The sequence below is a fragment of the Aristolochia californica genome, unplaced genomic scaffold (assembly GCF_029961685.1).
Source record: "Aristolochia californica isolate CCGP_79_NKW_82.1479 unplaced genomic scaffold, dmAriCali1.0.hap1 SCAF_2, whole genome shotgun sequence".
In the NCBI taxonomy this organism is placed as follows: Eukaryota; Viridiplantae; Streptophyta; class Magnoliopsida; order Piperales; family Aristolochiaceae; genus Aristolochia; species Aristolochia californica.
This window is the reverse complement of record NW_027181881.1, coordinates 2,339,403-2,363,730: the sequence shown is the minus strand read 5'-3', so window position 1 is coordinate 2,363,730 and position 24,328 is coordinate 2,339,403. Positions and strand designations below refer to the sequence as shown.

The following is a 24,328-nucleotide window of genomic DNA, read 5'->3' as shown; positions in this document are numbered from 1 at the left end:
TTTTTGAAAATTTTTAAATATATGTTGAGCTCGAATTCAAGATATGTATTTTTTGAAAATTTTTAAATGAATGTTAAAGCTCGAACTTGGTTAAAATTATTGGGCGTGAACTTAAATTCAAAATTTTTAAATCAAACTTAACTTGAACATAGGCAAGTTTGGGTTTGGCTCGGCTCGACGATCGGTCTATTGTTAAGAGTTCAGAGTGACACGCAATTCGACCGGTTTGGTTTCGAACCAAGAGTCCAAAGAGGAGACACCGAGAATCAGAAAGTAAAAATGTTTATTATATAGTTTATTTATAAAGGGAGACAATATTCGAAATAATGATTATACTTTTTTTAAAGCTAAAAAAAGAAGGGAAAATCCGAAAAATCGAACACTTATGGATCAACTACTCTTTCTATCTCCATCATCACCCTATAGATTTCTACCACGTGTCAAAAAGCGCATCTCTTCCACTATATTACTGACCTCCTCGATACTACTGCCTACGTGGCAAAACCTACACCACTGGCACTCTCCCCCTCGCCAACTTACCCTAATGCCACCATCTTTTATTATAAAGACGAAAAATTCCATGAAGGCCTCTAACTCTGCCAACGAATATGTAAGGGTGTTTTAGTAATCTCATTTCGTTTCCACCTTCCCTAAGCGCGCTTGCTTTTCATTTCGACGAACGATCAAATTATCCGGGTGAACAGTGTACCAAGAGCAAGACTACTGAGATGCAGCTCTGCTCTTCTCCCAAAACGCAATTCCCTCTCTTTCCACCTTCTTCTCCGAATCCGAGTAAATTCGTTTCCAAAATCCCCATCAAGTCTGTTCCATCTCCTCCTGTTTTAAAAATTCCCTCCTTTTCTTTTAAAGAAGCCGTGCCTACACTAGACGAGAAGCTCCTTTGCAGTGAATCTGACGAGGAAGAGGAAGAAGGCGGAGATGTATCCGGGAAAGGCAGTGATGAAAGTTCTATTGAGGGGCGGCTTGTTGTTCGCAGGCCGTTGATGGAGTTCTCTGGGGAGGAATCTGAGGGAGCTGAAGATCAGGGAAAAGCTGAAGAGGATGGAATTTCTGCTTCACCTATCGAGGAGGGTCTTAAGGAGTTTGCTAAGAAGATGCCCATTTTTGAGCCGGACGAAAGACTTGAGCGGAACTCAGAGAGGCCTCTCAGGATTAATTTGGAGTTGGCGTTGTACAGGGCGAAGGTGTTAGCCAGGAAGTTTCAGTTTGATGAAGCGGCGAAGATCCTTCGGCAGGTGCGTTAGGGTACGGCAGTTTGAATTTTGTTTTCTGTTACTCGCAAAGTCATCGTTCAGTCACAGTCTAGAATGAGAAGTACTTGTGATCTTTGAAGAACATTTTCAGCTTACCTCTAAGACTCTAATTACACTGTAACTAATGCAGATTGATGCTTACTTGTCTGTTATGGATGAGAACTTAGTCCAACGAAACATCTTCATCATTAAACATTTTGGTTTACGCAGCGATTAAGATCAGCCTTCACAATTAGAATGGAGGAAGTTTCGTAAAGATATTCAAATATAGGAGTTGTTTTCGTATCTTTTTTGACTGTTGTCTTTTTATTCGTTTCTTGCGCTTGGTGGATTTACGTTTTAAAACATATTCTCGCCCTTTAGAATAATAATATCTGGTCGACGGTTTTATTCTACTAATTGTCCAAAATTTTTTATCTGCTTTGTTCTGTCAGTGTATATCATTTTGGCCAGAGGATGGAAGACCATATGTATCTCTTGGGAAGATTTTAAGTAAGCAAGCCAAGTTCGATGACGCTAGATCAGTCTATGAAAGAGGCTGCCAAGCAACACAAGGAGAAAATCCATATATTTGGCAGGTAAATATTAAATATATGGATGAAATGTACACATCCGCATTGGTAAGAAGGTTTTTTAACAGATTGGAAGTCGTGAATCTCGTTTAAACTGTGAAAAAAGAAAAGCTTTCGTGCTATTCATGGCGGATTTACAAAAGAAGTTTTAATATCGTATTCCTAACTGATTTTTATTATCGGAAGAACTTTTTTTTTGTTAGGCTAGAACTGTTTAACAAATTAATTAGAAAGTTATTTACAAGCTTTCATGGACAGTGTTGGGCTGTTTTGGAGAACAGAGTCGGAAATATCAGAAGGGCACGAGAGTTATTTGATGCTGCTACAGTTGCTGACAAGAAACACATTGCAGCCTGGCATGCGTGGGCAGTTCTTGAAATCAAACAAGGAAATATTAAAAAAGCTAGAAATCTTCTCGGTAAAGGACTCAAGTTCCATGGTGGGAATGAGTATGTTTACCAGACACTGGCTTTGCTGGAGGCTAAAGCGAACAGAATTGAGCAGGCTCGGTCCTTATTCAGGCAGGCCACAGTCTGTAACCCGAAGAGTTGTGCAAGCTGGCTTGTAAGTCTTAAATCTCTTTCTGCTATGGAAACTTTTTATACTGACTATTGTATCGAGGGTGTGATTTTGTAGAGCTGAAAATATGTGGAGTTAACATAGCATTTCACAAATTTCCATGAGCACAGGCATGGGCTCAGGTTGAGATGCAACTGGAGAACAACCATGCCGCTAGGCTTCTTTTTGAGGTGACACTGAGCTCTCCAGGATTTGTTTTAGTTCCTGTATTGTGCTAGGCTTATTAGTACTGTATTTATCTCATTTCATTGTTATGTAGAAAGCTGTCCAGGCCAGTCCAAAGAACAGGTTCGCATGGCACGTATGGGCACTTTTTGAGGCAAATTTGGGGGATATTGAGAAAGGAAGAAAACTTTTAAAGATTGGGCATGCTTTAAACCCTAGAGATCCTGTTCTCCTTCAATCTCTAGCTTTGTTGGAGTACAAACACTCGTCTGCTAACCTTGCTCGTGTTTTGTTCCGGAGAGCATCCCAACTGGACCCAAGGCACCAGGCAGTATGGATTGTAAGATCACTGAGTGCCCCTGTCTTTAATACTGGTTTTTGTTGATAGTCTCTGCCACAAGAACGGGCTTCTGTACGTAGCTGTTTTTAATCCATATTTTTCTCCGTGACTCTGCATTAAATTTGGCTGCTTAAAGGCTTGGGGATGGATGGAATGGAAAGAAGGAAACATAGGGACAGCAAGGGAACTGTACCAAAGGGCATTGTCGATCAACTCTACGAGTGAAAGTGCTGCCCGTTGTCTTCAGGTACTAGTTAATGATGTTTAAGTTCCCAGCATTTTTTATTATGAGTGAAGAAGGTCTATTGTTGAAATTCTTATGGTTGACTGGTAATTTGTTTAATTTCTTTCTGTAATCGCTCGTGATGCTTTTCAGGCTTGGGGCGTGTTGGAGCAGAGGGTCGGCAATCTTTCTGCAGCTCGGAGATTATTTAGATCTTCCCTAAACATAAACTCCCAAAGCTTCGTGACATGGATGACATGGGCATCCCTGGAGGAACAACAAGGAAATGCCGTACGTGCAGAGGAAATCCGGAACCTCTACTTTCAGCAGGTTAGCTCTAACACATTCATTTATGTTTGATGCCTTCGGTGAAACCTCTTATTCTTTAAACAGTGTTAATATCAACAAACATTCAATATGTTCATCAACTAATGAATTAATCGATCTTTGTGTTGGATGAAGTTAATAATCCTCTGTTCTAATTGCAGCGAATAGAAGTTGTTGACGATGCTTCCTGGGTTTATCCTTTAAACAGTGTTAATATCAACAAACACTCAATATGTTCATCAACTAATGAATTGATCGATCTTTGTGTTTGATGAAGTTAAAAATCCTCTGTTCTAATTGCAGCGGATAGAAGTTGTTGACGATGCTTCATGGGTTATGGGGTTGTTAGACATCATTGACCCGGCCCTGGACAGCATAAAGAGCCTCTTGAAACTGGATTCGAGCACCGAATACAAAGGAAATGCCATTTCATCAGGCATGACGGAAACTAGTAGCAGTCAAGGTGAAGATGGTTCTGACAGAGAAGAAACCGATGACGCTTCACTGGGTCTTGCGGACTCTTCTGCCGAGGGAAGCGAAAGGAAGACCAAGTACGCTACCAGCAGCTTCGATTTGGATGAGTTTGTGAGAGAAAAGTTATCTCTTGATCCAACGAAGCTGGAGATTCAGATGGAGCCGCCGGCAAGACCTCCCAAGAGGATTTGGAGATTAGAAAAAGGGGGCACCACTTTAACTAAATAAGCAGGTGTATTTGATGGTGCAGTCCAGTATAATTTTTGGTGCTAAATTTCATGTGATTATGATCTTATTAGAAATTTGGATTTTGTAAATAAATCTTCTTTTATGCAGTCTCAAAACGAAAGTTAAAATAGATTTCCATTGTCGGGATTTAAAATCGGGTTAAAAACCATTAAACAAGAGAAACGTTATGTTAGCTGATCATGATCAACTATTATCTCAGCTGTTCGTTCATGATAAATGATCGTATCAGCCATGGCTATCCCTGTCGTCCGATCAACGGCTATGTGATAGCGAGTACCGCTCCTGTCCGTGTGGAAAGAGGTGGCGGTGGCGGCCCCGGGGAGGGTCGGGAATCTTTGCAAATTTCTGAACCTCCGGAAAGAGAGAGCGGCGGTTCTTCAGATGGTGCCCCACGCCATTGAGGTTAGCCTTATGAGGTTCTCGTATTATCTTAAGGCTGCAACTAAAAAACTGAAAGATATCAAGAGTGAAGACATTGTTTATTAGATAAACCTGATGCATTATATCTGCTTTCTTAATTTTACAGGTGAAACCGTGAAAGACATGTTAATTTGATAATGGGCTTCAGCCAGAGTTAAATCCTAAAAGTCTCTGGGATCGACGAACAAATGCGGTAGCGGTTGCTTCCTGCTCCATTCATCCTCTTCGCTGCTCGTGCCATTCAACTTCTTGAAGAACCAAAGATCGGCGATGCACGATGTGGTCGTAGCTACTGGAAAATGTTCTCTTAGAGGATCATAAGCACCTAACTCGGTGACAATGGCTCGGCAACCTTTCAAATTCCGAGCCAGGTTACAAGCAAAGCACCAGAGCGATCTCATCAGCTCCCCCGTTTTTTCTCCTTCTCCGTAGAGCCCGTAAAGGAAGATAAACCCAAAAGGCTTGCTAGGTAAACCACAACGTACTAAACATGATGAAGCTCCTATGCCTCTTACTGCCGCTTGAAGAAATCTCCACACAGGTGCACCTCTTACTTGAAGTTTGTACACCCTGCTGGTATTCCACATGCTGAGGATGGCCCATGAGCTGGGAGCGGTACGCGTAAAGGTATCGTTCTTCTGTTTACAACCTAAACCGCACCATTCTTCGTCTTTGAAGTATGACACCCATGTGCCCAGACTGAGCTCCTGCTTGAGGATGACATCAATGTCGAGGGGGAACAACTCCTTGCCACTAAGTCTGTCCTTGTACAGTGAAATAGCATGATCCACACTCAGCTTCTCAATCTTGATACCTCGAGACGATCTCAGGAGACGAGGATGAGTGTGTTGAACTAGTATACGTAGGGGGCTTAACTTTACATAGCCGAATTTGAGGACAAAGAGATTTCTAGATGCTATGTTGCTCTCCTCTGTGGCCAAGCAGATGTACTCCGCTCCATTTTTAATAGCCCAACTTTCAACTGATTTGACCAGCTTCTGTCCAATTCCCTTGCGCCTATTAAACATGATAATCAATCATCATTAGGGGTTTATTGTCTTATGATACAAAAGACAGCAATATAAGAGCTCTTGAACTCTCAGCTTTCTATGAGTTAGAGTTGAAACATGCACCAATGATTCTTTGGCATTAGCTTTCGTGAAAAAAGCTAACATGAGAGGGAGACGAAGATAAGTCAGAACTAACCTATACTTTGGGGGAACTCTTAAGCCTGTCACAGAGACAAAGAGTGAGAGAGAGAGAGAGATGAAGATTTGTCAGAACCAACCTATGCTTTGGGGAGACTCTAAGCCCGAGAATCCATCCCAGATTGATATATGAAGTCTCTGAGCCACTCCCCACACTCTTTATGCAGCCTCTAACCACCCCGACAAGCTCTCTACTTCTGACCAGTTCAGCTACCTGTAGATGTTAGTATCACCATCACTGTAAGAAAATCTAATCATATATGCTTCAGGCAATGAAAAACATCTACTGATGGGAAATCATCCAGCGTTTGGAATTCTAAGAGGTCTTCTGTGAAAAAAAGAATTTTTAGCAGTGTAGAGCATCATCAACCCTACCCACCAGCATAACTCGGACCTTATGGAACCTTATCCTACATAAGGGATCATCCATCATGTTGCTAAAGATGGAGAGGCGTCTTTTTGCCCCTAGCTCACAGCTCCTCTCCAGACTCTCCACTGCTTCTGAGTCTGTGTCTTCATCAAATAACCTAACAAGAATGCTGTTGTCATCTGAAAGATCCATTCTTAGACTAGCTCTCCATAAAGGGGAAATAGCATGAAGATGAAAGCCTACCTAGTCTCCTTAAATGATCTCGATAGCTGCCCCACCACAAATCAGGTTCTATCATGGATGCAGCAAGTTCCACCAGTTTGATATGACTATTCAGTGATTCTTTTGGTCCTTTCTTGGTATAAGCCAGAAAGATAACATTATAATATTAAGACAGTCAAACAAAAGTTGCTGTTATACAGTAATCATTTTTTTTTCTTTTTTTCTTTTTTTTAAATGGTGGAAGCTTTTATTGCTCATAAGCTAAGAAGATGCACAAAGTGGTTAAGCTAAGGTAGTATAATTTCTTCTCCTTTGTTTTTTTGTTTTTTGGGTGAACTTCAGACTACGCATATCTACTACAAGGGTTTATTGTTTCTCATGTATTTGCTTTCAACAGGGTGGACACCCACTTACCTCCCTGACAACCCAGAGGCATATAGATGCATATTAGGACTGTATGCTTGTACACTCAATTCAAAAAGTCAACTAGGACATTATAGTCCACTCCAAACTATCGTTAGTGTTCCTTAGACAAGTGTTATGAAGCAATTGGCAGCACATGTTAGTGATGTATTGAGGAAAAGTTGCTAGTCTCCTATTTGATGCAAAGGAGTTGAAAGTTCAGTAAGATCATGAGATTTTCCTTCATCCGGTTGCTTTTCTTTAGACTGATCAGACTGTTAGTCTTGCTAGTTGCAAGTTTTACATGAGAAATTCGTATTACTGATTGCAATCTGATGTTATCTTCTTGTTAGTTTTTTTTAACTGCCATCCTCTATTTTCATTTGAACTTGTCTGCCTCCAAAATCTATGTATATCACTGCTTCCATAAACAAATGCAACTAGCTGCCAGTTTGTTCCCTGCTTTCTTTAAGAAAGAAGTTTATTGATAGAAGTGCTCTAACTATCTAAGACTTGTATCTGGGGTTTCTTGCGTCACTAACTTGTCTTATTAGCTTTAAACTTGGAGACAGAATTCCGAAGGATAAGCTCAATCTTGAAAATCTACAATCTGACTTTAAAGTGTTGGAAAAGACAATTGGCAGGTCATTCACCTGTCTTCAAAGAATCAATGTTTTCTAAAACTAATAATTGTCAGCGTATTTCATACTCGAAGAGAATCTAACACTTATGTGATAATACTGAAACTGTCATGAGTACACTGTAGCTCTGGTGTAGTGGAATTGGAAAGTTGGGCCAAGATTTTACCATGGCTATCAAGTCTTATTATTTTGTGATCAGTTATTATTTGCTATAGTACTTCTTTATATCCCTTACAATGGTAGTGTGGTTGTTAAACGAAATGGCCATTTACTGCTCAGACTTGAATGTATGTCATAGATTCGACGAGGATGGGCTTCTCGTTATATGGCTCGGTAAAACTACTTTCTTTCACCGGGCTGATGTATGTTCTGCTGTCTGATGTTTGAATCTTCTATCCCACTCATTATCGACAGGTCAAATCATGGTTCTCCATATTGATTTCAGGTAACATATCACATACCTGAAAATCCTATACTTAGTGGCAGATACAACAATATAAACCTGGTTCTTAGATCATATGGTTCTAAATACATATTCATTTATTGTTTGGTAGGACTACTGCTATTAGCAGAAATGGTAAGGGCAAATACAAGCATATTAAATTAATTGCAGCCTTATGAAGTCCATTATTATGACATGTTGAGGAGAAAGTAACAGATATGAGATTTGCAGAGCAAGAGCTGGAGCTGAAGAACTTTTTCTGCGGTTTCAGCTTTTGACATGATAATAGATGTGAGACATATGCATGTGTTTTAGAGCCATATTTGTAAGGGGATTATATAGCAGTTAAACAGACCACGCAAGTTGAGAACAGTTTTGAGATCTCTGTGAGACCAGTCTAAGTACCCCTAGCATGCTTTTATGTATGTGTCATATTAGGAAGCTCCAGAGAACTACTTGAAAAGGATGTCGGGAACTGTTTTCTGGAAGTTCCTAATACAGATTGTTTGCTCCTGTCTTGAATCAATTAATCTTATTCCCCTTATTTCCAACATTGTCGGTAACATAGAGTTGGTCCTTTTTTTTGTTTTTTTATCCTCAATGGTATTCATCATGAAGGCATCCGTCAGTTCATTTGTATGAGGCAACAGAAGTAAAAAAGACCATGTGAAGAGGTGGCCTATGGAGCCATTCAACAATCATTCAGAAAAGCTTTGTGGGCACACTTCTTCAAAACTTGGCAAAAGAGTCTTGCAGTTTATAATGGTCCTTACTGTAAAACTTCCAGGGGTCAACATTATCAGTTCTGTCTCTTTTTTCATGTAGCAGACAGAGATATCTCAAACTAAATCCATGACACATTCATCTCATTTTCTGTAGTTTTGATTTGGAACAGTGTAAATTTACAGAGGATTCTCATGTCCACCCCATGATTTTCATTTGCAGATTTGATTGTTATTCACATCCAGGAGGTGGGTGAAAAATATTCCATTAGGCCTTGCTGTCACTGAACTTTTGTCTTGGTGTTGGATGATCGTCAAGAAACTGAGCATACAAATGACCCTACTCATCAGCTGTACCATGCCCTTCAGGACCGAATAATAAGAATTTGATGTGATAGGCAGCACTGGATCGTCTGGTCGTTTTATAGGTGGCCCGCGTAGGTCTACCTGTCAAGTGTGAAGCATGGGCGTGCATCGTACTGAACAAAACAAAAGGCTTACTGCTGTTAGGCCCCGACTCCTTGGCAGCTCCCTTTATTGTGCCAGGCCTTGCCCCCTTTGGGGAGCATAGGGGGAGCCCCCCCTCCCGTTTTCACTTGTTTTCAATAGAAAAGAGAACGGGAAGGGGAGCCCACCCCTCCCTCAGTTACGGGTATCTTCATGAGTTCTAAGTTTGTGTAATGGCTACTTTGAAAAGGAGGGTGGAGAGCCGACTCCGCTCGACTAGTCATCTTCTTCTTGTGCATGCTGAAAGTTCTAGTTTTCCACCTGAAAAACCTCCAAACACCTCTCCTTTTCCCTGCAAATCGGAACTCAACCATGGATTGAACTGAAAAAAAATATAAATCGACCCAATTGCTTTTGTTCTAATACGATGTATTGGTATAAAAATTAAAACCGAGAAGTACAACAAGAGGAGCGAAAAGAAGTTTCTTCACTGCAACTCTAAGCACACCTGTGCTCTGCAATTTTTTTCTTATTAAGATCAGTCTAATTACGCCCTATTTATACCCAACGATGACCATCACATGCATGGAAAAAAAAAACGCAGTTTGCAGTTTCTCACAGGTGCATTCCTCAATAAGTCCATGGAGACCAGAGATGTATTATACCATCCTGCCTTGAATTCACTGGCTCTTCGTGTACAAAAGCAAGGGGAAAATTCGCTCTATTATGCTACACAGTTTACCCAAAAAAAGAGTACATATGCCAGCAATAAAAAAGAAAGAAGAAATACCATGTAGATCATAGGGAGGAAGTTGTTAATGGCGAAGGGAGGAATGAAGAGGCCCTTAACTTGCTTCATGAATCTAATGTCAGCATTAAGAGTACAGTTCAGGCAAAGTTTAGATGAAAAGACAAACAAGCAAATTGCAGGAGTCAAAAGAGTTTCACTATCATAATCCTACTAACATATGCATAAAATGGATATCGAGCTGTAACAGGCAAAAAGCCAATAAACAAAGAAGCTTAGATTTTGACTCGAAATAATGACCTTGCACAGCTTAAAGATTCAAAATAACAAAACCAGACTTAACCCTAGCAGACCCTTTCAAGAAGCTTCTCTGTTTCAGAGTTTGTTTCGATCTCATCATCTTTCATTTGCTGACGGAACAGGGGATTGGACTTCCCGGCTGCAATATATGTACGAAGAAGATAAGCATAAACTTCCTCGTTGACATAGTTAACTGTCTTCAATTTCTTGTAGAACTCTTCGGCACCATCAACATCTTTCTCCTCCTCATAGTACTTCAAGAATCCTGCCACCTTTTGCTGATTTGGTTGCCACACATTCTGCTTCCCCCTAGATACAGCAGTGTTGAAATATTCCATAGCCAAATCTATTTGACGTTTCTCCAAATAATACTCAATGAACATCTCCAAGGTCCTGAAGTTTGCTCCAGCTCCTCTTTTTGAGGATCTCTCAATAAGCAATTTAGCTTCCTCAATCATGTCTCGCCTGAGGTAAGCACCGATCAGAACATTGACTAATCGAATATCATAGCTTGAACAAACTGATTCCCACTCCTCAAAGCAATCCTTCAACCCATCAAAATCATCCAGTCTTGCAAGAGCTTGCAGTATCACAAGATAACTCATGTTTGTGGTCTTAGGAAATGCTGCTTGAAGAGAATTCCAGATTGCTTTAACCTTCTCTAAATTGGAAGTACCAGCATATAAACTAATGAGAAAATGGTATGCCATGCGATCACGGAAGGGGCCCAAGCTTTCTAGCTTTTGAAGAGCAAGCTCAGCCTTCTCTGAGAGCCCAGCTGTAACATACACAGCAGCTAAAGTACTGTATATTGTCCAATCACATACAGCTTTACCTCGTGTTTCTATTTCTTTCATAATTCTCTCAATGGCATCAAAATCTTTCAAAGAAGCATAACTGTTCATCAAGATATTGTATGTGAATACATCTGGTAAGATATTTTGCTCTGTCATTTCTTGCATGAGAGGTGGGACCTTCTCAGGTTGCCCAACCTTCATGTATAAACCCATTAGGTTGTTGTAGACTAAAGCTGAAGAAACAAAATTTAGTTCCTTCATCTTGGCAAAGAGATTCAGTGCCTTATCTGACATTTTTTCCATGCAATAACTGTTTAGCAGAGCTCCATGGGTCAAATTATTTTTTGCAGGTTCGGAGCGAGCGTTAAAGTACTCCTCTGCTTCAGTAATGCCCTTGCACCTGTACACAAGGTCCAACCGAACTGCATAATCACTGTAGGACATGTTGAAACCCCTACTATCCATCCACTCATATAGCTGCCTATAAGAAATCAGATACTGATGAGTATTGAAGCACAAGCAATGCAACCTTGAAATCCAATACCAAATAGAAGCAAGAACCTAAAAGCAGATGTTGCACTCATAAACCAAATTTTTATGATCAATTCAATTCAAAGCTTTACAATTGGGTCCTTAATAAGATTCCATCAATTATCCAACTACTGATGATTTGTGAGGAAAAATGGCGAGAAGACATGATGCTAGTTATCCACTTTTTCATGACATAAAGGCTCTGCACAATTTCCACTCTGAAAGAACAAGTATAATAGTTAACCAACCACCATTCAGACTGGTTATGCAAACATCTGTGCTGCAATGAACAAATTGAAGCCACCCAAACCATCGATTAACATCAGATTCCAGAAATTGATTCCAAAATGCAAGTTAGTAATTGAAGTTTATTTTTACTTTCCTTTTATTCTGTTAAAAATAGCCCATCTCTTGAAAATTGTAACTGTTGGCATGTAATATGGGACTAAACCACAAGTTGTAAAGTTTAGAAGTGATCACCTCACCAATTGCACTGCAGACCTCAGCTTTAGCAGCATACATGGTTTATTTTAAAAAAAAGAAACTTCAGTAACTCCACCAGACACAGAAAATCCAAAGGATCCATGTGTCCCACAAGCAGAAGGAATAAACAAAAGAAGAAAAAAAAGGTAGTTCATAGATGGCATCTAAATAGCAAACCATCCTGTAGAAAATATGACCCCACATGCCCTTCAGTTATAGTTTAGGAAGAAGATAAAGCATTAAATCCTTTAATGGATCGAATGGCGATTTTTGGCTCGTTGGGTTACTGCAGACGCACCGAAATGCGTTTCACACTACTAACAGAGTGACTAGCCAATACATTTCTGTAGAACACATATGAGACCTCGCGTATATATCAGTGGGAAGAGAGTTAAAGAATTTTTAGAACAAATGGGATAATTAGAAGAACAAAAGACCATACTGATCATCTGAACAGAGAAAAGGACTGACCTGAAGGGCATGGTTAAACCGCTTGTACTTGCGAAGCTGCCGAACGTATCTTTCCAGCTCATACTTCTTTATAGCTTTGCCCTCACGAAGCCACTTATTCATAGTCTTTGCTACGCTGCCGTCCTTAGAGGCTGCCAAGGCCGATAATCGTCGGTAAAGAGGAGAGTCTGCCGTCCTGCTCATCGGTTCCTTCTGGGTCTCCGCCGCTACGCCCACTTCCGTGCAGAGATTTCTCGCCCCAAACAACAAAGCCCTGGTAGTTGCTGGGCTTTTCGCCATTTCGTCTAGGTGTATCGCCGGTTATGTTTTCCAGGTTCCGGAATTGGGCTGCGACTCTGTTACTTCTCAAGCTCTGTAGGGTTTAGGGTTTATAAAAGCGCGGTCTTCACGCTGTTTGGACTCCGAAGTAGAGAGGCGCAGGGGTGGGCATATTTATGAAAATAACGAGGATTTTAAATTATTTACAAAATTACCGAACTTTTATGTGGACAGTCAAAACGACACGTAAGAGTTGATTGCTTACGTGTTGCCCCATCATCAGAGCAATAATGTAGATGAATGCATAAGCTGCCATGTCATTATTATCGACACGTTATTACATAGATAAAATTTTGAATAAATTTTAAAAAATTAAAAAAAATTAAAATTTTTTAATAAATAATTAAAAAACTAACTTTTACTTATTTAACACCATTTAATATCAATTAAAATATTTATTAATTAAAAAAATTATCGTTACACTTTTTATTAAGTATACTTTTGGTAAAATTCCCTAAAAGAAATCGAGATCTTTCTCCTCGCCTCTCATCTCGGCTTCTCTCCTCTCGTCGCTCCCATGCTGCCGCTTCCCCTGTTGCCGTTCGCTCTCCCGCTGCCGCCCCTCCTCTCGTCGCTCCCCTACTGCCGCTGCTTGGCCTCGCTCTCTCGCCACCCCTTTTTTTTTAGGGAATTTTATCAAAAGTATACAAATAAATTATATTTTTAAACACAAACAATTTTTTTGCATATATTTTTTTATTTGTAAATATTTTAAATGGATAATATATGGGTAAGACTTAAAAGTAATTTTTTTTATTTATAAATATTTTAAATGGATAATATATGGGTAAGACTTAAGAGTAAATTTTTTTCTATTTATAAATATTTTAAATCCATAATAAATAGGTAAGAGTTAGATTATTTCTATTTATAAATATTTTGAATTTTTAAATATTATTATTTTGTAAATAAGGTGATAAAAAGTATACAAATAAATTGTATTTTTAAACTCCAAAATAAATTTTTTGTATATTTTTAAAAAAATTTAAAAAATTTAAATCGAAAATATATGGGTAAGACTTAAGAGTAAGATTTTTTAAATTTATAAATATTTTAAATTGAAAATATATGGGTAAGACCTAAGAGTAAGATTTTTTAAATTTATAAATATTATTATTTTGTAAATAAGGTGATAAAAAGTATACAAATAAATTGTATTTTTAAACTCTAAAATAATTTTTTTGTATTTTTTAATTTATAAATATTTTAAATCTAATTAATTTACTTATTTTATTTTATTTGTTAAAATATGAAGAAATAAAAAGTGTAACGATAATTTTTTTAATTAATAAATATTTTAATTGATATTAAATGGTGTTAAATAAGTAAGAGTTAATTATTTAATTGTTTATTAAAAAAATATTTTTTATTTATTTTAGATATAAGGTAATAAAAAGTGTGTTTGATTTTTTAATTTTTTAAAATTTATTCAAAAATTAATCATGTAATGACGTGTCGATAATAATAACGTAGCAGCCTCTATGTTCATCTACATTATCGCTATGATGACGGGGCAACACGTAAGCAGTCAACGCTTACGTGTCATTTTGACTGTCCACATATACAGTGGCCCGGTCAAAGTTCGGTAATTTTGTAAATAATTTGAGATCCTCGTTATTTTCATAAGTAAGTTGTTTCCGGTATTTTGGTAAAATTCCTTATTTTGTACGTAAAAACTAAAAATAGTCAAAATTAACATATTACATACTAAAAATTTACATATTTTATCAAATTAATTGGTCAGCGATTCTTATCAATTTCTTAATTTGATTAGATAAAAATTATAGAAATTGGACTAAACCAAGGGTGGAATTTTACAAGAACTATTCATGATCATAACTATTCTGATAAAATTTAACTATGTAATCCTGATGGATAGCCTCAGATCATCGACATGGGTGAAAATTGAAGCTCCTGATGGTCAAAGCATGAAGGTTTAGTTTAAACAATCAAAATCTTGATGAGTTATTGAGATCAAACAAGCAAAAGAGTTTGAACATTTACTTGGGGCATACACGGTGAAGTAGCTTCTCTGTTTCAGGATCCCCCTCAATCCCATCTTCTTCCATGCGCTGACGTATCGTTGCATCCCTTCTCCCGGCCGCTGAGTAAACACGAACCAGTGACATATAAGCATTTGAATCAACAGATTTGATCCTTCTCAACTTCTTGAAAAGTTCTTCCGCGAGAAAGACATTTTTTTCCTCCTCAAGACACTTGAAGAACGCCTGGACCCTCTCTTGGCTCAACTTCCAGCCATTGTTTTCTGTGTTTGCATTGATAACCACGTTGATATACTTCAGACCCAAGTCAATCATCCTATTTGCCACGGCAAAATCAATAAACATTTCGAGAATTCTTAAACAGGGTGTCTCCATCTTCCTCACAGCATTTTCGTAAAGCGATTCCGACTCTTTGATCATGCTTTGCAGGAGGTGAGCACCTATCACTGGGTACAGCAGCCGAATGTCATAATTGGAATGACTGGATTCCCATTCCTCGAAACATTTCTTGATGCCCTTCAAATCCTTCAACCTAGCTAGTGCATGAAGCATGAAGAAGTAACTCCTGTTGATGGTTTCTGGGAATGCTAATTTCAGAGATTTCCATACACGATTAACCTCTGCCAAATTGCCTGTGCCTGCGTATAAGCTGATCAGATGATGATACACGTCTCTGTCATGAACTTTATTCACTTGCTCCAGCTCTTGAAGAGTTGATTCAGCTTTAGCGAAATGGCCTTCTGTGATGTAAATCCTAGCGAGGGCAGTGTACATCTTCCAGTTTAAGAAACCTTTGCCTCCTCTCCTCGCTTCCTCCATGATCCTGTCCACCTCTTCAAAATCTTTCAATGATGCGTAGCTCTGCATCAAGAGCACGTAAGTAAAAGAATCGGGTGTGAGCCCTCTGTTCTTCATTTCCTCGAATAACTGGAGTACCGCCTCGAGCTGGCCAAACTTTCTGTACAAAGTCATCATGTTGTTATAGGGCAGAGAAGAGGAAATAAGATTCAGTTCCTTCATGTTCTCGAAAAGTTTCATGGCCTTCGCTGACATACTTGCTTTGCAGTAACAGTTGAGAAGAGCACCATAGGTGTATTTGTTCTTCCCCTGCTGAGAGAGACTTGTAAAGTAACTCTCGGCAGAAGCTACTCCCTCCGTTTTCGATAGAAGATCTAAGCGTATCGCATGATCACTGTAAGTAAACTGAAGATCCATCTTCTCCATCCAGTCAATGACCTACATAATAAGTAAAAGCTCAAAAAAATCAAAACGATAATCTAGATTACCCTTGACAAAACAGAAAACGAGCACAAAAATGTAGCAGTTTGATCGGTCATGGAAGACGGCGAATGAAGAACCTCCAAGGCATGCTGGTATCTCTTATATCTGCGTAACTGATTGGCGCAGCCAATAATTTCATATTTATCAACCGGTTCACCCTCCTCGACCCATTCGTCGAGTGTGCCCCAGACGGTCGCGTTGCTCGTACTCTTACCCAGAGCAGACAAACGGCTGTAGAGAATGGATTTTTTCTTGCTCCCTGGATTCACAGACGACACTTCCATCGCAGTGGCAGAAAACCTTCTACCCGTCTCAGCTCGGATCAAGGAGAAGCCTCGAATTGAGTTTCTCCACATCCTTTCCTTAAGGGTTCGATGCTCTCTGAAATTATAATTAAATCTTTTGACACAATCACCATTGAAATGATTAGCTTCTATGATCTGTCAGAGTTCCCTCTGTTTTTTTTTTCTTTTTCGTTTTTTTTTTAATTGGCAAATGAAGTTAGGGCTTTGAGTGTAATTTCAATTTTTGAGGCGGTTAGGTAGAATTAACGGGCCAAGCTGGTGATGCTTACCGCCGATCATTCACAGCCACTCTTCCGTTAAATCGTACGCCGTCAAATGGCATCATCTCCGCACTTCTTATTCGTTTTTCTACAGATAAGCCTTTAGTGGGAAAAACAAGTGCTCCAGTTTTCCAAATGGAGCGTTTGGCTCTTCATCGCCCTCTCGCTTCCTTCCCACCTTCGCCTACCTTGGTCCAACGATCACCGTTGCGAAGAAAACTCAAGGTTTCTTCTGATGTATCTTTTGCCCCGATTCGGTGTCAGTCGGTATGTATGTTACTCTTCATTTGTGGGTATTTCGGATTTCGTTGATAGACTCCCCAATTATTTTCCTTTATCTTCATCTTCTTCCAGAGTAATATTGCAGAAGTAGCTCCGAAACCTGAGTACAAGCCGGGGATTATTGACGACTGGTTCCTGGGAATTTTCCGCAGAAAAATGGTGGAGGTGGGTTTTGTTTTCTGTATGAGAAGAGTATCACTAGATTCTTCATCCTTGGACCTGAACGGCGACTTCATTCTGTCTGTCCACTGACGTGGGCTCTTCTTGCTTTCAAGAACATATAGGAGGTTGGATGGGATTCAGAGAAGCCTGGATACGATGGGCTCATGGAAGTCGTAAACCATCTCATGACGAAGGGCCAACGGGATACGGAGATTGAGGAAGCAGCTGTAAGCTTACAAATTTTTTTGAAAAACATTTATTTGTTCCAGCGTATAAGTCTGAGATCTTCTCTATTCTTCTCCTCAAAACTACCTTGTTCCAGCATATAGATCTTTCAACTTTTACCCGTCTTTCCTACCTGTCGATCATACTGATAGTCTCAGCAATTTCTGGCTCTTATTTGTTGGACTCGCACTGACCTCCGACCTTTCTACATTACAGGTAAGGATTCTGGTATCCCTGTTCCCTTCTTGGCTGTTAGAGCTTTTTAAGCTACTGGTATCACCCATAGCAGGCGGAAAGGTAGCTGCTACAATGGTTGGTAAGAACTAAGAACACGTTTGTAGCTGTGATTCTGAACCCATGATTTTTTTGTAAATTTTTTTTTCTTTTTGAAATTTGAGTTAATCTTGGTTGCTCTAATTTACTCTGCTTTGAAGCCAGGGTGACTGCTATCACTTGTCAATGGTTAATGGGGAAATGCACAGTGAATGCCATTGAACTTTCCAATGGATCCTCTTGGAAAAGCGGGGTGAGATGTTCATCCTTCCAATGTCTTAATTTCTTGGTCAATCCTATCTTTCTTTAGAATCAAAAGAAGAAAAAAAAAGAATGTGACTGCCCTTGGCATTTAATTTTTAACATCTCTATTGACTCTTTATATTAAAATAGGTGTTTGTGGAAAAATGTAAATATTTGGAAGAAAGCAAATGTATAGGCATTTGCATCAACACATGCAAACTACCAACACAGGTAGTTACTAATCTTCACTGTCTTGAAAAATTCTTATTATGGGGTTCAAGTTCCTCTCCTACACTTATTTAGCCTGTATTTTTCATGTCATTCTGCTCAGACATTCTTCAAGGATCAGATGGGGGTTCCTTTGACGATGGAACCAAATTTCAGTGATTTTAGCTGTCAGGTAGTGTAACATATTCTTAAGAGGTTCTTTGCCTCTGATACAGCTTTTCTTCTGTAGGAGATTATAATTTCAGTCATGGAAAGGTTCCAACTTCTCTTGTCTCAGAAAATACCAAAAATAATGGACTTGCCTTCTTTTCCAGACAATCTTAATGTGAACTGCATAGTGGATAACGGTCTGTCTTATTACAGTTCAAATTTGGAGTGCTTCCTCCTCCGCCTGAGAAAGATACAGTCTTCCAGGAGCCCTGCTTGCAGATATGCCCAAATGCCACTAGACGTAGGGAGCTCAGGAGAAATGATGAGACTACACGATGCCCAAAGATATAAGAAACCCTTCAAAGGGTACAAGAAATTGATTATATCCGCAATGAAAAGTGGCTGGTGATGATGAGAAGCTGCAAGGTGAATCCATGTACTAGACCAGCATGTCTATACATTATGAAGGTTTGAGCTATAAAATCAAAATTATCAAGGATATATCATCTTGCTTTGTGGTCAGAGCTCAGTAGCTCACGGATGCAGCAGAGGAAATTTTTGCCAGAATGCTTTCAGACAATGGAAACTCGTAGGATTCGGAAAACAGGAACGAGAGAAAACACCCAAAACTGGATTTCAGACTGGAAGTAACAAAAAGCTCCATTTAACTCTTCCCGTATCCTTTACAAAAAAATTATAGAACCCAGAAACTTATTTTTAACGTTTCTCAAGATGGTTGGGAGTGCATACTTAGACTAGGAGAATTGCTTCGAACAAGTAATTATACTTATGACTAAGTGATCTGAAGCGCAGGAAAACGCAAATAACTACTCTTTAAATTACGTTTCCCAGACAGGATTTTTACTTGAAAAGCAGCTTTTTGTAGTAAGTACTTGGGATAAGTGCAGTCTAGTTTCTTGGCATGCCAAATTGTGCCTGGCAACTCAATACTATGCTATCAGGAAGGTGGATAACTGTCCACAGAAACATGGAATAAGCCTCAACAAATCAAAAGAAAGAAGACCTTTAGAACATTTTTATGATAACAAACCTTGCTCTCTTTTTCATTTGAAACTTATGGATAACTGTCCACATGTTTGCTTTGTTCCCTTTTTATAAAAAAAAAAAAACTCTACCAAATGTGCACATGTTTCCCCATTTTGAAAACGGCATGAAAGGAGGGGCAGGGTACAAAAAGACATTCAATCACAATCAACTAAATACAGTCAGAACTAACTACAAAATACTTGGCATACTACTAAGGAAAAAACAAACTGGTTTGATACCTTCACCACACTATTCAACTCTCCTCTTGGTTGAATCAGTCCACCTAAAGGGGATTCCTATGATTTTAGCCACCTTCACTCTCACATCTGGAGCATGACAGACTGAATAGTGGGAAATGAGAATCCATTGTTTCAGTTACCACCAAACAGTAAGGTGCCACATTTGCCACTGGCACTTCTGACCTCATATATTTCGTAACCACAACCAAGTATCACTTTGCATAAAGAAAACAAACATCTTCACAGAGAAATCTGCATACTCTTGTTCTATGGAATAGGCCTGTGATGAATACATGACCACAGACTTACTAGTTTCACTTGCCAATAAAACCAGTACAGTTCTCATAACTTAACAATGAAACTACTTGCCAGTAAAGCAAAAATAGGTATGAAATCACCCTTTCTTCATATGAGGACAGATATAAGATAGAACTTCCGTATCCTTTGTGATGTATGCAATAATAGCCAGTAAAATGATGAAAAAGATAAGCCACATGCTATATCCTGCAGAGACACAAAACAGGTTATTATTAATGGTACCATTGAATAAACGTTTTGTAGCAAAAAACCAAACTGTTACATAGAAACAGGATAAAATACCATTTTGTTTTTTATTTTCTATGACTGTCACCCTTGCACTCGAATCAAAGGAACTAGAAACCAAAGCCCTGTATTTGTTCATCAAGGAATGGTTATTAAATGCTGGACAACGAATAGAATGTAAAACAATAGCAAAGACAGCTAGGATTGCAAGATTTTGATAAAACATAACATGGATTGCTCAAGGTTTGCAGATTTTTTGCCTCTGCCCCAGGGCTTTAAAGTTCATTCTGAAACATTCTGCGACTAAATGAATATCAATGAAGTCACCAACAAGTTCCATTTATAGCTCAAATTCTCCAAGACAAGTAGAATTTAGTGATAACACAACTGAGAATAGATGGGCTCCTCTTGATGCTTGAAGATCTTTTCTTCAAGCTTTTTTTTTTTTTTTTTTTTTTTGAAAATGGATATTTTCTTCAAACTTTTTATTTCAAGTTTTTATAGCAGGCCCTTCCCCCAAACCCCATCCACAAATACACGCTTCAAAACACAGCCAGCCTCCCACCAATTAAACTTGCTTCTATAACTGAGAATTCTTTCTCTGAGTAATCTGGCACTACCATTTCATATCTTGGAAATGACCCCACCAGTGCAATGTAAGGAACAACAATGTTTCATTAAAGCATGAACAGAAAGTGCCCCTTCTTGAGTTCATTGAGAGCCATCCAGTGATAGAACACTAAATCAGAATGTGGAGCCTAAGCAATCCACTGTTTTGGATCAGTTCAGGTCTTAAGTTAACTTAGATCAAAAGCCAATTAAACAAACAAAAAGAAGTTGAAGGGTTTGACCTGGCGTCCTGTGAGAAAGTCAATACAGTGACAAGACCAAGGTGTGCTTTCTTAACCCTTGTGTGCACCTGTTTCGTAGCAGAGTCAACTATAATAACATCTCCTTCAATCGTCCCTCTACACAGTTGGTAGGAACAAACATTAACAAAAGAAGTTACAGCCAGTGCAATTCAGGTAATCATACAGGAAAGCATAGTATATGACAATGTCTTAGCAATGGACCAAAGTTTTTACAAGGCAAGAAGTTTTCCATCAGCAGAAATGTTGAAGGCAGACACTGGGTCACGAACTAGTTGCTTTGATCCAGCTCTCATCCATGAGGTGGTGTTCCAAGATATAATACCCCCATGTTTACCTGCAAAACAATGTCAACCTGTTCCTACTGAGACAAAATTATATATAAGGAGAATTGCATGCAAAAGTAAAAAAAGAAGTCTCACCTTTCATAGCAGTAATATACAAGGTTTCATTAACACTGCTTTGGGAAAATCTGCAGAACCCAAATATCTCATCCTGCATGTTACAACCACATAAAAATAGGTTTGGAATGCCAACATTCAAAGAACAGAAGCAACAAGACAATTTCAGAGAAGTGCTCACATTCTCTCGAGGTAGATTGGCAACAATTACAGACGATATTAGGTCCCAAACCCTGCAAGGACCACTATTTCCCAAAGATACAAGAAATTTGCCATTGGAACTGAAACCAATTGCATTTAGTCAACATATATAACCTAAAAAACCAAGCAAATAAATAAATGGATTCAGCTTTTGGCAAACTCACGCCTTGTGAACCTTTCAACCTTAGCCTGTTTCAGACCTACCTGAAATCCAGATCCTTCACTGATCCATGTGCATCAGCCTGGTCAAGAATAATGTCCATACTGGGCCACTTGAAAACTCTCAAGTGACCATCCTACAAAGCATCAGATTAGAAAAACCATAAATCTTTGCCAGAAATTGTAACTCACTAACAGAAAATGTTGAAAAATATGGGTTCAACTAGGTAGGCAATCCACAAATTAACAAACAGCAAGGGGTTACTGATACCATACAGCAAGTTTAGGATCAAGGTTATCCTAAGAAGATGGAATTTTGACAGCAAAAAATTGCTTAAACTAATAAACTCTTTCTTTAAAGAGTTGAAAGCTATAAGTATAAATCTACATCTCAACAACAAACAAATAGATCAAATCGCAACTCTGGAAATCTCGAACTGTTTCAAGAGCAGCAGAAGACAATGGTAATATTTTGATTTCCAGGACATTTCTTTATGCCATTAGGAAGACAGAACACCGAAATTGCACAAACTGCTATTAGCCCAAAGATTGGACAGACAAAGTGAGAAGTTAATGCGCACCTCACCACCAGCTGCAAGAATTGAACCCTCTGAGTTAAAGGACAAAGCCAACTGCAAACCGACACTTTCCAATTGTGTCAGCAATTTCTCCGACGATCTCAGGGCCAGCTTAGGGCTTTCATCGCTATTGGGTATGTCCCATTCAAACCACCTATATGAACAACTTCGAAGTGTTATGGATTTAATATGAGTAATCACAGTTTCACTATTGCCTGATATTTCGCGGAAAGAAAGGTAAAAGTAGCTGTTATATACAACATATGCCAGAGAACAATAAAACAAGAGAGAACAAACTTGCAGTCTTGGGTGAAGGAACAAACAAGGCCTTCCCCTCCAGGGTGCACCGCCATCCTATAAGGCAATTCTTCATTAGTTCTAAGCTTGTTCACCTGAAAAACCAGAGATAAATGTCACAATGAAGAACCCAGATCAATTCAGATTGGCCGATGCATCACAAACTTACCGGCTCGTCAGAAAGAGAAGCAGTGGAGAAATCAAATTGGGCCAGCAAAAGCGCGTTAGGAACCCCACTACGCCCTTCTCCTCCACCGCCACCAAAAACCAGGTACCGAATGAGCGATGGAGATTGCTTGATTTCGTTTGAGTTTTCTTCTCGTGTTGTTTCTTCCTTTGGTTCCTGCTGGAGGATGCTATTTTGTTGGATCTTGTCAAAGGGAACCCACGAAGCACAGTAGAGGGGCAACCCATACTTCTTGCAGCAGGCAGGAATCGCCATTCTCGTCTGTCCAGCAGATCAGCAGTGGTTTAATAGTATGTTTTCCACCATTTCGACCCTCTTCACAATTAGACGGGGGTTAGTGCACTCGGAAAGCAACTCACCTAGGCAGTGTTTCAAACAAACAGAGGAGAGAAAAATATCTATATATATTTTCTGGATACCCATGAAAAATAAGAGATTTGGATGTACAAGGCAAAATAAATAAATAAATATTTTTAAAATTATATAATAATTAATATAATAATTAAAATTATGTACAAGTCTAAGAACTAAAATATCTATAAAGTATTAAAATAGTATCATAAAGTTTATTTATCAATTAAATCAAATATTATCAATATAGTTTTATTTATAAATTTATTATAAATAAACATACTATTATTTAATATTTCTATGAATTTGAATTTATGACACTATTTTGTCTTTTTTATATTACAATAATGAAAAGAAAGATTCTTAAAAAATAATATTCTTAAATAATCTTTAGGCTCTAATGATAAAAATTCCTCAATGTAACCTAAAAAAAGTAATTACTGAACATAAAAAAGTCAAGTCTATTCTCAAGCTTCACAATGGTTTCCGGAAACATGATCCTTTACCCTTAAACTCAAATCCCCAAAACGTCAAACCCGAACCCGACCCGATCACACATCTCGCAACCTCGTCCTCCCCATACTTGTAAACTCGATTTAAATTTGACCCATCCTTGTCCCGTCCTCGTAAACCCGACCCATCTGCACTTATCCTAGTAAACCCGATGCATCCCCAATCCATCCCAACCCCTCTTTACTTTAAATTTTTTTTCCATGAAAAAGAGGTTCCCATTTAATTTCCTAGATACAAATATTAGTCAATTTTCTAACAATCAAAAAAGAGTGTACCAACTCACTATTATACTTAATGGGAGGTAGAGTTTTCCCTCAAAATTCTCCACCTCCCCTTCTATACATAGATGTTGGATTCTTTCTAAAATTCTAGTTTGCCTCAAATTAGCCCATAAGAGATATAAATTGTTTCTCAAACAAAATAAACATACCAAATGTTCATAAGTAATTGAGTCCTGTTGGAAGATATGAATAAGTTGGGGTATTATTGATGTAATTATCTTATTATTTTTGTCCTTTATAAACTCCTTTTAGGGTGAATGATATACTTGTTATATTTAAACTTCTGGCATCTATAAATAAAGCTTAACGGGGAGGGTTAGGAATTGGGACACAAGTTCGTAACCCTATTCTTTCTCCATTTTTCTTCCTCACTTGTTCTCTCATCTTCCTTTTTCTTCTTCCTTATCTCTTTCATCAAGATCATAATGTATGAAATCTTGAAAGCCATCATGGTATAAGAGCAATGATTTTCAAGATTCCAAAATAAAATTCTTTTTTATTGCTCGGTTGATCAAAGAAGACCAA

General features: G+C 38.6%; 6 protein-coding genes and 1 long non-coding RNA gene across 8 annotated transcripts; 3 read left to right on the top strand and 4 right to left on the bottom strand.

Moving 5' to 3' along the window:
• The first annotated feature begins 683 nt into the window (after nucleotides 1-683).
• On the top strand, nucleotides 684-4,320 carry LOC137956381 (protein high chlorophyll fluorescent 107). Its single transcript, XM_068803856.1, has 8 exons — nucleotides 684-1,256; nucleotides 1,709-1,852; nucleotides 2,105-2,410; nucleotides 2,536-2,595; nucleotides 2,685-2,930; nucleotides 3,067-3,177; nucleotides 3,307-3,483; nucleotides 3,784-4,320. Exons 1-8 carry the CDS (start codon nucleotides 729-731, stop codon nucleotides 4,180-4,182), a joined length of 1,971 nt encoding a protein of 656 aa, XP_068659957.1. The 5' UTR covers nucleotides 684-728; the 3' UTR covers nucleotides 4,183-4,320.
• A 189-nt stretch (nucleotides 4,321-4,509) lies between these two features.
• Nucleotides 4,510-9,526, top strand: LOC137956787 (uncharacterized). Its single transcript, XR_011113269.1, has 3 exons — nucleotides 4,510-4,605; nucleotides 4,730-5,250; nucleotides 8,854-9,526. It is a non-coding gene; the product is annotated as an uncharacterized lncRNA (long non-coding RNA).
• Nucleotides 4,701-6,393, bottom strand: LOC137956786 (probable N-acetyltransferase HLS1). Its single transcript, XM_068804411.1, has 3 exons — nucleotides 6,211-6,393; nucleotides 5,912-6,045; nucleotides 4,701-5,640 (listed from the first exon to the last, which is right to left on the bottom strand). The coding sequence occupies exons 1-3, from the start codon at nucleotides 6,391-6,393 to the stop codon at nucleotides 4,785-4,787; spliced, it is 1,173 nt and encodes a 390-aa protein (XP_068660512.1). The 3' UTR covers nucleotides 4,701-4,784.
• A 493-nt stretch (nucleotides 9,527-10,019) lies between the features above and the next one.
• LOC137956524 (large ribosomal subunit protein mL101 (rPPR4)-like) lies at nucleotides 10,020-12,789 on the bottom strand. 2 transcript variants are annotated; one of them, XM_068804057.1, is made up of 2 exons: nucleotides 12,408-12,789; nucleotides 10,020-11,399 (listed from the first exon to the last, which is right to left on the bottom strand). In XM_068804057.1, exons 1-2 carry the CDS (start codon nucleotides 12,684-12,686, stop codon nucleotides 10,170-10,172), a joined length of 1,509 nt encoding a protein of 502 aa, XP_068660158.1. In that variant the 5' UTR covers nucleotides 12,687-12,789; the 3' UTR covers nucleotides 10,020-10,169. The 2 variants fall into 2 exon arrangements, with proteins under 2 accessions (XP_068660158.1, XP_068660159.1); XM_068804058.1 differs by having other exon boundaries at nucleotides 10,020-11,403; nucleotides 12,408-12,482.
• Nucleotides 12,790-14,593: 1,804 nt separating this feature from the next.
• LOC137955619 (pentatricopeptide repeat-containing protein At4g01990, mitochondrial-like) lies at nucleotides 14,594-16,513 on the bottom strand. Its single transcript, XM_068802640.1, has 2 exons — nucleotides 16,087-16,513; nucleotides 14,594-15,964 (listed from the first exon to the last, which is right to left on the bottom strand). Exons 1-2 carry the CDS (start codon nucleotides 16,363-16,365, stop codon nucleotides 14,726-14,728), a joined length of 1,518 nt encoding a protein of 505 aa, XP_068658741.1. The 5' UTR covers nucleotides 16,366-16,513; the 3' UTR covers nucleotides 14,594-14,725.
• Nucleotides 16,514-16,614: 101 nt separating this feature from the next.
• LOC137955623 (beta-carotene isomerase D27, chloroplastic) lies at nucleotides 16,615-18,860 on the top strand. The gene is made up of 8 exons (XM_068802642.1): nucleotides 16,615-16,841; nucleotides 16,929-17,021; nucleotides 17,141-17,245; nucleotides 17,460-17,559; nucleotides 17,678-17,769; nucleotides 17,910-17,990; nucleotides 18,091-18,159; nucleotides 18,351-18,860. Exons 1-8 carry the CDS (start codon nucleotides 16,710-16,712, stop codon nucleotides 18,486-18,488), a joined length of 810 nt encoding a protein of 269 aa, XP_068658743.1. The 5' UTR covers nucleotides 16,615-16,709; the 3' UTR covers nucleotides 18,489-18,860.
• A 699-nt stretch (nucleotides 18,861-19,559) lies between these two features.
• Nucleotides 19,560-22,998, bottom strand: LOC137955620 (SEC12-like protein 2). The gene is made up of 10 exons (XM_068802641.1): nucleotides 22,641-22,998; nucleotides 22,472-22,566; nucleotides 22,178-22,328; nucleotides 21,642-21,733; nucleotides 21,418-21,517; nucleotides 21,258-21,330; nucleotides 21,052-21,172; nucleotides 20,818-20,934; nucleotides 20,024-20,091; nucleotides 19,560-19,927 (listed from the first exon to the last, which is right to left on the bottom strand). The coding sequence occupies exons 1-10, from the start codon at nucleotides 22,911-22,913 to the stop codon at nucleotides 19,818-19,820; spliced, it is 1,200 nt and encodes a 399-aa protein (XP_068658742.1). The 5' UTR covers nucleotides 22,914-22,998; the 3' UTR covers nucleotides 19,560-19,817.
• Between the last annotated feature and the right edge of the window lie 1,330 nt (nucleotides 22,999-24,328).